Below are 12,529 nucleotides of genomic sequence, written 5' to 3' on the forward strand. Positions count from 1 at the left end.
TTGTCATTTTAATGTTATATTTAACAATGTCATCAAAGTGCTAGGTTTGGCATGCCACAAAACCAGGTTCAACCCACCATTTTGTTCTTTAAAAATGTCCTGTACCAAGTTTGGAAAATGGCCATTGTTATATCATAGTTCGTTTCTGTGTGTGTAACATTTTTACGTTGTGTTTCCGTTGTGTCGTTAGTTTTCTCCTATTTTTGAGTGTGAATTCACATTACTATAAGACGTATCACGGTACTTTTCTATCCCAAATTCATGTATTTGGTTTTGATGTTATATTGGTTATTCTCATCGGATGTTGTCTAATGCTTAGTCCGTTGCTGTGTGTGTTACACTTTAATGTTGTGTCATTGTTCTCCTCTAATATTTAATGCGTTTCCCTCAGTTTTAGTTTGTTACCCCGATTTTGTTTTTTGTCCATAGATTTATGAGTTTTGAACAGCGGTATACTACTGTTGCCTTTATTTTCCTGTTGTCCAAATGATTGGGTGTGCAAAACATCCAAATTAATTAGTCCGCAGGATGATTGATTTTCAAACTGCATTCCAAGAAGGAAAAAACAAGTCCAAGAAGACTATGCACAACATTATCTGACCCCCCAAAAAAATCAGTCTTGATCTATAACTTGACATGGTTATATACCAATTATCAAATCAATATCTTCTCTTCAAGGATGCTAAAAAAGTACGTAAATCCATTTACTGTGGTGATTTTTTTAAGCCAAAGCACCATACCTCTGCACAAAACCTTCAGACTGGAACAAAATTTAAATTTAATCTGTACCTTTTCAAACACAATGCAAATAGACCAAATCATCCTACAAAATTAGGAAAGGGAAAGGCAAGTGTGAAAGGGACAAATTCAAACAATGATGACAGATAAAAATAATATATAGACAAATATATGAACACACCACAAAGTCAACGCTGGAGTATGTCTCAACAGAATAATTGTCGTAACTGACCCGTTTTTTAAATTTTAAATTTCTGTTCATTCTCAATATACGCTGATTTCAATTGGCAGTCTAAATTACCCGACCTTAATTCAGGACTGCTTCTTTTACAAGACATATCTATTGGTCATTTGCTCTCGTCCTGAATATACATGACATATTTGCCATAAGACATTGAGAAACCAGGAATCAATCAATCAATCGTACAATCGTGAATTGGAAACCACCGGTAAATTTACTGAAAGAAGACTTTTCTGATCTAAAACTCCTAAAAACAAATTCCTATTGACATAGATAGATCGTATCAAATTTTTGAATTTTTTGAACTACTAAGGCTTTTCTACCTCAGCCATAGATCACCTTAGCTGTATTCGGCAAAACTTTTAGGAATTTTGGTTCTCAATGCTCTTCAACTTCGTACTTTATTTGGCCTTTTGAACTTTTTGAGATCCGAACGTCACTGATGAGTCTTTTGTAGACGAAACGCGCGTCTGACGTATATACTAAATTTAGTCCTGGTATCTATGATGAGTTTATTCATAACCATGTTTGTGAGGTCCGTCTCATGTGAACATGCACTAGGTTAACGTATAAATTAAAATATTTATTAGCCTTAAGATGGTTTAAAGGATTTTTTGTTGCTGATATTTGGAGAGCTTACGATTGAAAAGCTAACTTCATCGTCTATATCTAATGAATACCGATATATGAAAATCCAAATTTATTTTAAAAAGAAATAAGAGATAATAAACCGAAAAGGTTAGTTATTTCGAGCCAGGTACGGAATCAGAGCTGTGAATGAGGGAGATATATATGTATTCCTTAATTTAAGATAATTTTTAAAATTTTGTAAAAGCAAATTTAAGAACACAATGTTCGTATTGTCATGCCACTACTGAACAACTGTCAACTGGGTTGGTGATATCCTTGGAAACTAACAATCCACAAGTAGAGGTATCGACACAGCGACAGAATTACCATTAGAGGTACTGCTTTTATTACAATATGTGCATGGTTACTCGATAGATGTTTCAAGTATTCAAGGGAGCGCATGTTCATGGTCCAGAATGTTGGAATGTTATGTATTTCTTTACTGGATATACCTCTCATGGTGCAATCTAATCGGCTGTAGGCTGAAGTGAATTTAGACAACACTACTTCTGTTATTTTTTAAATCTTATAATAGTTCCATTAAATACTGAATCTGTATTGAAAATGGTAGAAGGATCTGATAAAACATTACAAACAAACACTGTACTTCTACCTTGGGAATCAATCACAATGTCCTTCGCTGTTTCTATTTTTAGTTCCATACCACCTGTCACATCAATATTCGAACGCATTGTTGATATATCTTCAGATATGCTTCTATTCTCTTCTACTGCAATATCAGGAATCAGTTTTGCATCTTCAATAAAAGGTCCATAAATCATATATTGCCACTCGTAAAATATCTTGTCAAAATCATGTCAAAATATCAATTGCAATGTCGTCATGTCAATAAAGATATGTTTACTATTATGTAATGAGAATGAGTGTATATTGAAGAGTTCTGGTACTGTTGTCTTTCATATGTAATTGCTAGACCGTTTTTGTCAATGATTTCAACAAATCCTACATTACAGCTAAATCAAAATAGAAACTGACATCAACTTAATATAAAACTAGAAGATGCTGTTTGAATGCAAATGACAAAATTTTTAATAGGAATTTTAACAACGAAGATATTTTACAAGAATTTTAACAACGAAAACATTTTACAAGAATTTAACAACGAAAATATTTTACAAGAATTCAATAAGATATGCTAACTATGATGTAATGGTGTATATAAAGGTACTTTTGTCCTTACTATGTCATTGCTAGAACGTTTTTGTCAATGATTTCAAGGAATCCTAATTACATCTAAATCAACATAGAAACTGATTTCGACTCATTACAAAAAATAGATGCTGTATGAATGCAAATGACAAAACTTTTTTATACGAATTTTAACAACGAAGATAAACCCAACTATATATGCGACCGGACGACCTATTTAGTTCAGATACATAGTGCTACAAACGCAATGTTAAATCCTATTTTCAAAGACATTGTTATAAGACATAGCTGAATACCTTTGTCTTGTGGTGTTTTGTCGTAAATACCATCGACATCAGTGAGGAATATAACGTGTCTGACATCGTTTTGCTTTGATATCGTCTGAAATAAATAATGTGAAATCATTATATATTTTTAAAGGCTGTGTTCCCTACTGAATGAATATTTTCAATTATTTAAATAAAAGATCAAAGACTTTGTTCAACTACCGTCCGCTATTTTGAAATTATATCAAAAACTTTTGTACTCTTTCTCTGTAGTAATTTCCCTCCTTAACAATTGTTTACATTCTTGTCTTGGGTATTGATGGCGGGTAGTTACATCATTGAGAATGATATCATCAGTTCTTAATTGAATAGTGACTGATACAAGGTTAAGTTTGTTATATCTTATACATGAGAACTTGAATTCCGGAGTACGAATTATAATACAATTCTATTATCTACACCTTTTTGTTTTATTGAAATCGTTGTTGATGGACTAAGATCTATAAATAGCCTTTAAAAAGTTTTAATTTTTAGACTATGATATCTTGACTAGTTACAATCAATCTGCTCTTGCATTTAAAATATATACATATCTGTAGATGCTTACCTCATTAACACACGTTACAAGTTTTTTCCAATTTTCCTACCTCATGTTCAATGATTTGACACCTTGATACATAACATGGGAAGACATTATTGATGATCTGAATGATACATATAAACGTATTATAAATAATACGAATCTCATTTGTTAATAGAGATAATGGCCAGTGTCCTAAGCTACTTTAGTCACCTGTCATTTGATATTTTATTGTATTGACTAAGAAATCCTATTCAAACAGAAAATAAATTAGATTTATTAAAATCAATGATTCGTTAATTAATACATTAATAATTGGTACCAATGGATACGTCATACACATGTTTACCTTAATGATGGTATCCCCACTCAGGATAATACATCCTGACGTCGTGTCAAACACACAGTCACCGTGCAACACAGGTACAAACCCATTCGCCAAAACATCGTTGACAATTTCGATGTTATGTTGGATTACTTTTCTGTTGTCGGTTTTCCAACATCCAAAAGCCTAAAGGAAAAAACAACAAACATTACTGTGCTATTGAGTTTTTTGCATTCTTGTCTTTCAGATTTGCTTATCTACTCTTCTATATGTCATTTTGTTATACTTTGTTTAAATAGTTGTATATTTTTATAATTATTAAGATTATATTAACACAAATTTTGACTGCCATACCACCATTTTGTATTTCCTACTGTGGATTCATTTTCATTCCTAGGATATATATTTTCGTTAATTTCGTGGGTAAAAATGAACCACGAGATAAAATGGTCATCGAAATACGAATGATATACTATTTTATGCAAAATTTGGCAAAACCACGAAATGAAATATCCACAAAAATACAATATTTTCCCAATCCACGAAAATGAATGAATCTACAGTATTATATAGATATAGGAAGATGGGGTGTGAGTGCCAATGAGACAACTCTCCATACAAATAACAATTTAAAAAGTAAACCATTATAGGTTAAAGTACGGCCTTCAACACGGAGCCTTAGCTCACACCGAACAACAAGCTATAAAGGGCCCCAAAATTACTAGTGTAAAACCATTCAAACGGGAAAACCAACGGTCTAATCTATATAAACAAAACGAGAAACGAGAAACACGTATATATTACATAAACAAACGACAACTACTGTACATCAGATTCCTGACTTAGGACAGGTGCAAACATTTGCAGCGGGATTAAACGTTTTAATGGATCCAAACCTTCTCCCTTTTTCTGAAACAATAGCATAACATCACAACAAAGAAAAACATACGATAAAATATCAATTGGCAGACTTAACTCAATCAAAAAACGTATGATTAAACAATGAACGAATAAATTTGATCTGCGATATCTGAATACAAATGCACAGTTAATTAAATATTAGAGACAAACATTCATGACCAAAAAGCTAACAAACAAATTCTAAAACAGGACATGACTGAGAAATATTTAACCAATCAATGTTCACTTTAGAAAAAAAAACAAAACGTTTTTTTTATAATCTTGAAGTTTATACAAATGTTGTAAGAATAAGTGAAAAATTGAAGATATTACAAATAATTAAAGCTGGTGTACAGACAAGATCCATATAAATAAAAATAACAAAAAAGCATTATATAAACAGTATCAACAGGTCGAATTAACAAGAAAATACGATTTGAGAGTACTCGCAGTTACTGACAGCTAGTTAAAAGACAAAACCAATTAATAATAAAAAATCATGCATCAGAGACTAAAATCGACTAAAACACATCACAGGGATTTAGTATTTTAACGTCATTAATAGTCAAAGAAGACATGACTTGTGCAATGCCAAAAATAAATGTATCGACAGGTAGTAGTATAGTGAAGAGCGACTTCTATAGAAATAAAAGTTAACGTGTCTGTGTCTCTATACATCTCGCCTCAAAAGATAATGAAATTTAGTTATGTTTTAATTTGCTAATGACAATATCAATATTAGTGCCAATGTGAACTATATTCAGAGATCTTATTACAATATTGGTACGATAACCCTTAATTATAAGTTTGTTTAAAGGTTCGATGAGTTTACAAGGATCACATAGTGATTTCCTCGCTTTAAGTACAATATTACCATAAAATTTAGGATGTGAAATACCATTTTTAATAAGCTTTCTACAGGTATAGCCAAATTTACTAATCAAATCTTTGTATCTATGAAAGAATTTAGTAAAAGTTTTACGTAATTTATGGTATCGAAATCCCTGACACAACAATTTACCAGTGATGCATTGATTACGTTCGTTAAAATCTATGACATCAGAACACACACGGGCAAACCGAACGAGTTGCGATATATAAACACCGTATGATGGAGCCAAAGGCACATCGCCGTCTAAAAAAGGAAAATTAACAATAGGAAATGAAAAATCGTCTCTTTTGTCATAAATTTTAGTGTGAAGTTTCCCGTTTGAAATTGAAATGTCTAAATCTAGAAAAGGACAACTGCTGCTGTTTATTATGTCTGTTTGTTTGGCGCACACGTTGTTGTCAATGTAATGGAATTATATGCGACTCGTACAAGTGAGAAGTTTAGCTAGCTATCCTATACCAAGTCATGAATATGACATTTGTTTTTCATTCGTTTGGTATGGTTTAGTTTTGATTTTTCCATTTGATAAAGGACAATCCGTTTTGAATATTCATTGGAGTTTTTGTTTTGTTTGCTATTTTACTTTAAACAAGGATTGAAGCTTTATAACATTAAAAATATGTTAAATATGGTAATATTCTGAAAGTTACCATTATTATTGTGGCCTGTTATCTATTTCTCATATCATAATGAACGGAATGCAGTATAAGTGATACGAAAAATTTGACCATTTAGTTGGCTTTTTCTGCAATATGTTACGAAATTAACACATTTATATTTTCTAATCGTTAGGTCAATGATACTGTCAAAAGTCACATTTAACCATTGGCAATGGAGAAAAATGCCAACACTTTGAAACCGAGTGAATATCGAAGGCAAACAAATATATGAAGTTTTCGAAGTTAAGTTGTCATCAGTACCTGAGCTCCATAATAAAACATCAAGTGAAAAAGTTTGATAAAAAGTATTTAGCTTCAAGTATTTGAATAGCATAGCTGTGGTCATATACATAAAGGTGTGTTTCTCTAAAAAAAAAAAATGTTACAAAAATATTTTAATCTTTTCTTGAAGTATATTCTTTGTAGAATATGTTATTGCTAAAAAACAGAAAGTAGATACCAAAATACTACACAGTTGTCATATGTTTGAATTGTACTTCTTTCATCAACACCAACATCTGACTAGATATCTCCACCATTGGCCATGACAACAACACAGCAGATGAGACATTTATCAACAGTAACTTACCGGTATACCAACAGCGTTTACTCCATGTTGACACAGACGGTTAACTATGATATTATTTAGCTGAAATATTAATAAAGAAAAACAATATTGTACATATGCAATACATTAAAAACAATAAATAAATTTAAGAATTTTAAAATGATTATTTTTTGAAAAAATAAGTTCAATGATAACAATTTGAAAAAATAATGTTGTTCCTCTTTTAATTATAACTGATTTGACAAACACAATATCCTTTAGCATGTGACGCCTCAATCTTTTTCTATATAACGAATACAATCTAATTAAGCTAGCGTAATGGCAATTCTATGTTAAAATACAAATATGCAATATTGAGCCATTCCACCAATTCGTCAATAAGAGGGATTCCAAAGGAAGTATTTCCCATACCTTTGTTACAGACACTCTAGTCATACAAAATCCCAGTTTAGTGTCTTCACTTGTAAAACCTGCATTTACGTTGAACTGTTTGGCCTGATGGTGACCGAACGACCTACAATAAATCGTTTCCTGTTTGCATAAAATTATCGATATAGCTTACAAAAATTATATTCTATAGAAACAAAACTGTTGTTCATTAATTGTCAATTTTCTCTTCTGTAAATGGTTTAATATTAGCAGTTTATAAATAATAAAATCACTACACTAAAGCTGCAATTTCCTTTTGTAAGGCATGTTTATGTTTCGATGTCCTCAAGCTTTTTATATATTTGATTTCGAAAACATTGATTTCCAGCTTGTTATATACTTAACTGTATTTACTATCAGTGGGTTGACACTTCTGCGTGTGGACTGTTTATCCCCGAGGGTATCACCAGCTACGTGTCCAGTACTTCGGTACTGGCATGAACATACGGATATTGTGTTATTAAAATTCTCTGTACATTTTTTTCAAAATTAAGGAATATAATTCCATCATGTAAAGCTGTAGTTCCTTGACGGCATTGGTTATAATTTTTGTTCCTGCTCTGCAATCATTTTTTAATAAGTTTTTGATTATCAGATATTTTGGACCTGAACATCACTGAAGAGACACTTATTATCAAATTGCACATCTGGTGGAATACAATTGGTACCGTTATGGTGACTTGAGTAACACCAGTATCACTCAGATTACAATTCTACCTTGACCGGTAAGTTTGTATTTAGCCTATAAAATACTTATTTAGCCTTGAGAATTGAAAGGTCAGTTTATCCCATTCATACAATAGAAGTTTACCAATAAGGGTCAGAATGGGGTTTACAGAATAGAGAACACATGTAATAGCAACAAATAAATAGAGAATAGAGAAAATGAACAACAAAATAAAGAATGGAGAATAATTTAATGCGGTGCAAAAGTCTAAAGAATAACTGTGCAAAATAAAAAGGTTACTAAGGTAACTGTAATGCAATACTGATAATATAATGATCAATGTACAGAATTGATAAATAATCTTGTATAAACAGAAAGAATAAATAGTAAAATCATTTTCATGAGAATTTTACAGAAAGATAGTTATTTTTAAGGCTATTAAAAGAAAAATGCCCATAAAATTTAAAGAATACAGATATTAAAAAACCCATGCAGGTCCTCATGTCATTTACATTGTCAAAATATAGGACACATCTAGTCAAACTGGTTTTAAATTAGACATCTAGTCAAACTGGTTTTTAACTAGACATCGAGTCAAACTTGTTTGGTATAACTGACTGTTTATTGTCCTATATGTCTATTTCACAGTGACCTTATGTGTTTGTGCTAAGAGTACATTGCACTGTCATATTTATTGATTTTCTGTTGGGACATGACCTACATTGTTAACATGCAAAACAGTGGCTTGAGATTTCAACTGATATTAGTATAATAAATTAATATTTTGAAATATATATCCTGGTTGATAATGTTTTTTTTGGGACCGAGATGTGTTCTTCATTCTTGTTAACATTATGATTATTTCAACCTTCAATGCTTATTTAAAGATAGAAAAAATTTCAGCTCTCATTTAAAATATTTTGCAACTAAATAATAATCTGTCAGATTTGGTGTAGTAGATAATCTGCAAGCATAGTCTATTTCTATAAAGACAAGCAGATAGTTTTTTTATATCTAAAAAAAAAACCCCTACCATGTAAAGATATATGCAATTAAAAGGCCGAAAATAACCCCAAAAATTCAAAATTAACAGATTTTTAACAATTAAATCAAGATGCACAAAGTTTTAAGTATTGGTCAAAATATAGGGTTCTTTTGTACTTTAACAATATCACAATACCAATAATTGACCTAAATTTTGGACAAGGTAAATGGCATGAAGCCAAATTTATCAACTTCTATTGTATGAATGGGATAAACTGACCTTGGATAAAATAAGTATTTTATAGGCTAAATACAAACTTACCTGTCAAGGTAGAATTGTAATCTGAGTGATACCGGTGTTACTCAAGTCACCATAATATTTTTATTTATGTAAATTAAGAATACAGGCTTTTATTGGTTTATAAACAATCTTACGTCAGACAAAATACATACCCAGCCCCATGTACAATAACTATTCGTTTGTTATGTTGTAGAAAGTTCTTGACAATACAGCATGCATTCGTCAGTTCACCATCTTTCAGGGTTTCCAACTTGTCTTTCACGGTTACTGCACTTCCGCCAAATTTAATGATAATGTCGACAAACATTGTTTATAATGTTATTTCGGTTCTTGTATGGTATAAATCATTTGTTACTAGTATGTATTTCATTCTGTTTAATTCCTGTAGATAAAAGTAATACAGGTGGTCTTTATGATCTAGATACTTATGCATAAATGATTTTTTTTTTAATTCTTTTATAAATAAGAAAAAATAGAAATTTCATCACGGCAAATATATCTGGGATATTTATTAAATTAAGGTTTACTATTCCGCCTTACGCAATGGGGAACTGAACAGATTTGAAGCTATGGCAGTTAAAATGATATATAAATACACCTTCTAAAACGGGTACGAAATGAAGAAACGGCATAAACTAAATTAAGCCACTACTCCAGATTGTGTGAAGCATTGTGTATCAATATTTGTCTAAATCAAAGACCAACCTTCAAAAAGCTAATGAACAGCTTGACTGTTATGTATATGTATTGTATGGTCGTATGTGTTTTGTAGTTAAGTCGTGAGAGTTGTGTCCCTTTGTATGATGACGATGTATATTTGTCATGTGATGTTATCTTATCCGTCTTTTTGAAATAAACGTGCTATGGAAATAGATGTGTTTTTGTTCCTCGGCACGGGGAGGCAAGTATATGTACTCCATGCGCATGTTCGTAATTAGTCCAAATAATTATGACGTCTTGAAAGGCTATTATAATTTTTTCTTTGACGCCTTACATCGACCGTTGATGTAAGGCGTCAAAGAAAAAAATTATAATAGCCTTTCAAGACGTCATAATTATTTGGACTAGTTCGTAATATTACAATGCATTTGAATATAGTTAGTGCAATCTCATTAAAATCTAGTGGAGGGTAGCGTATCAGAACATCGGATTTTAATGAGATTGTAGTTAGTGTGAATCCATAAAGCATATTTTACTTTTTCCATGGATAATGGAAAATGACCAAGGTTGTGCTATAAAGGCAACAGTAGTATATACCGCTGTTGAATGTTCATGAAATGAGTACCGGGGTCACAATTATAACCGAGGGTAACACATCAATTGTAAGACTAGAGAACAGAACAACACTGAACTACAACAAAAACGTTTATGAAAACAATCAGAAATAATTTTTAATTTTGGATGTAACGTGTCTTCTGATTGGCTGACGTTATTTTGTTATCAGCCCATAGACATAATTTAGTCAAGTGACCGTGACGTCATCAACGTTTTTTCATGGTTTTCTACGGTTTAAAACGGAATTTAGAATTTAATTATAAGAAATTACTGTAATATTTTTTCTGTCTATTCGAAATAATATAAAAAATGTGGTGCACACTGTTAAATTACCCGCTACGTGCGTTATTCAGTGTGCACCAAATTGTTTATGTTATTTCTTCATAGACAGAAAAAATATTACAGTCATTCCTTAAATAAATAATTTGGCTAGTAATCTATGTATAAAAGAAGGGTAACATAACATGCCAAAAATAGAAATGTAGACACCAATACATCAGGACCAGGACTGTTTTTAAAACATGCGATACTAAGATCAACCCAACATCAAACACCTTTAGCCTTTAGGTGAACACAAAAACCTTATATTAATAAAAAAAAAGTAAATAGGAACTTACATTAACACCTCTTGACTCTTGTCTCCTTCAAACAAACGCGTGTCGATGTTTATTGTTTTGATTTATTTGTAATACGATAGTTGTATACATTACCTTTTAACTTAGAGTTATCTTTCTTTCTCCACTTGATTATGTTGGCGTTATTTAATTTTTATGTTGTTTTTTTTTTCAATTCGTCTTTTTTTGTTCATGAGGTTTTCTCTCATGGTTTAGTTGACCAATAAATCCCTTATAACCTTTATTTTCTACAAAGCAAAACCAATGATGCAAATAAAATGTGATGAAAATTTAGCTACCAGTAAAAAATAAAAAACCAACTCCAAGGAAAAACCGAAACGGAAAGACTTTTATTAAATGGCAAAATCAAAAGCTCAAACAAAAGACATTTTCTTATGTGAAAATGGTGAATTAAATCTGGTTTTATAGCTAGCTTAACCTCCCACTTTGTGAGAATCGCATAGAGTTCTATTATATTGACAGCAGTGGGTGAGCAAAACATTATAGTTATTATAGGTAGAAACGTAAAAATATGGGTACAACAGTCAACTTTGTAATAAAATCACTATTAAAGAAAATGACTGTTTCAGCAAAGAAACACTGAATGGCATAAATATATGGACAAAGTACATAAGCAAAATAAAAGACAAAAACTCAATTTGATTATTAGCATAATAACACAATGGCTAGATAAGTACCGGTACACGGCATACGTTTAATTTAAAAAAATGATGATGAAAATACACAAGTACAAAAAAGGGAACTTTAACTCTAAATTAAGATAATAAACATTACAACGTCAGTACTTAGAATCTATAATTCAATACCATAACGTATTATTTGTGAAGTTAATACGGAATATTAATCAATAAGGTCTTGATATTTTCTAATGGAGTTGTATTATAAGACAAGACGAAACTTTTTTTGTATAAGGTAGGCGACCCACTGATCATAGATTCTGTGATAGTAAATAAAGTATTTGTTTTGCATTTTTCACAATTCAGTGGTGTTTTTTTTTTCTTCTTTTATAATTAATATTTGGTTGACTGGATTTTTACGGACTTATTCATAAAATAAAAGATATCCGTATTAGAAAAACAAGCGGCAGACGTGCACATAACAACGCTTTTAACAATTTACCTTAAACTTTTATAAGAGTTTGACATAATCTTTAGGCAAAATTTGGCTGTGTTTGCATCAATAAAACAGATTTATTAATGTTCTGCATGGTGCAGAAAATTCATTTAATTCATATACTAGACCCTGCCAACCACTAAGCATTTGCAAGTT

The 12,529-nt window shown here is 31.2% G+C and overlaps 1 protein-coding gene across 2 annotated transcripts; it reads right to left on the reverse strand.

Annotated features, from left to right (window-relative positions):
• Nucleotides 1-1,664: 1,664 nt before the first annotated feature.
• LOC139513694 (uncharacterized) lies at nucleotides 1,665-11,329 on the reverse strand. Of its 2 annotated transcripts, none has more exons than XM_071302409.1 (7): nucleotides 11,243-11,329; nucleotides 9,503-9,732; nucleotides 7,381-7,483; nucleotides 6,991-7,050; nucleotides 3,975-4,136; nucleotides 3,076-3,160; nucleotides 1,665-2,366 (listed from the first exon to the last, which is right to left on the reverse strand). In XM_071302409.1, exons 2-7 carry the CDS (start codon nucleotides 9,655-9,657, stop codon nucleotides 2,122-2,124), a joined length of 810 nt encoding a protein of 269 aa, XP_071158510.1. In that variant the 5' UTR covers nucleotides 9,658-9,732; nucleotides 11,243-11,329; the 3' UTR covers nucleotides 1,665-2,121. The 2 variants fall into 2 exon arrangements, with proteins under 2 accessions (XP_071158510.1, XP_071158509.1); XM_071302408.1 differs by lacking the exon at nucleotides 11,243-11,329 and adding an exon at nucleotides 10,056-10,155.
• Between the last annotated feature and the right edge of the window lie 1,200 nt (nucleotides 11,330-12,529).

Source organism: Mytilus edulis, chromosome 2, assembly GCF_963676685.1.
Source record: "Mytilus edulis chromosome 2, xbMytEdul2.2, whole genome shotgun sequence".
In the NCBI taxonomy this organism is placed as follows: domain Eukaryota; kingdom Metazoa; phylum Mollusca; class Bivalvia; order Mytilida; family Mytilidae; genus Mytilus; species Mytilus edulis.

Coding starts and splice junctions, on each gene's coding strand:
- LOC139513694 (XM_071302409.1), bottom strand. CDS start 9,657: ATGTTTGTCGACATTATCATTAAATTTGGCGGAAGTGCAGTAACCGTG. Junction 3,161..3,974: donor GTGGGGATACCATCATTAAG/GTAAACATGTGT, acceptor TATTTATTTCAG/ACGATATCAAAGCAAAACGA. Junction 2,367..3,075: donor CAAAACACCACAAGACAAAG/GTATTCAGCTAT, acceptor CTTTTATTGAAG/ATGCAAAACTGATTCCTGAT.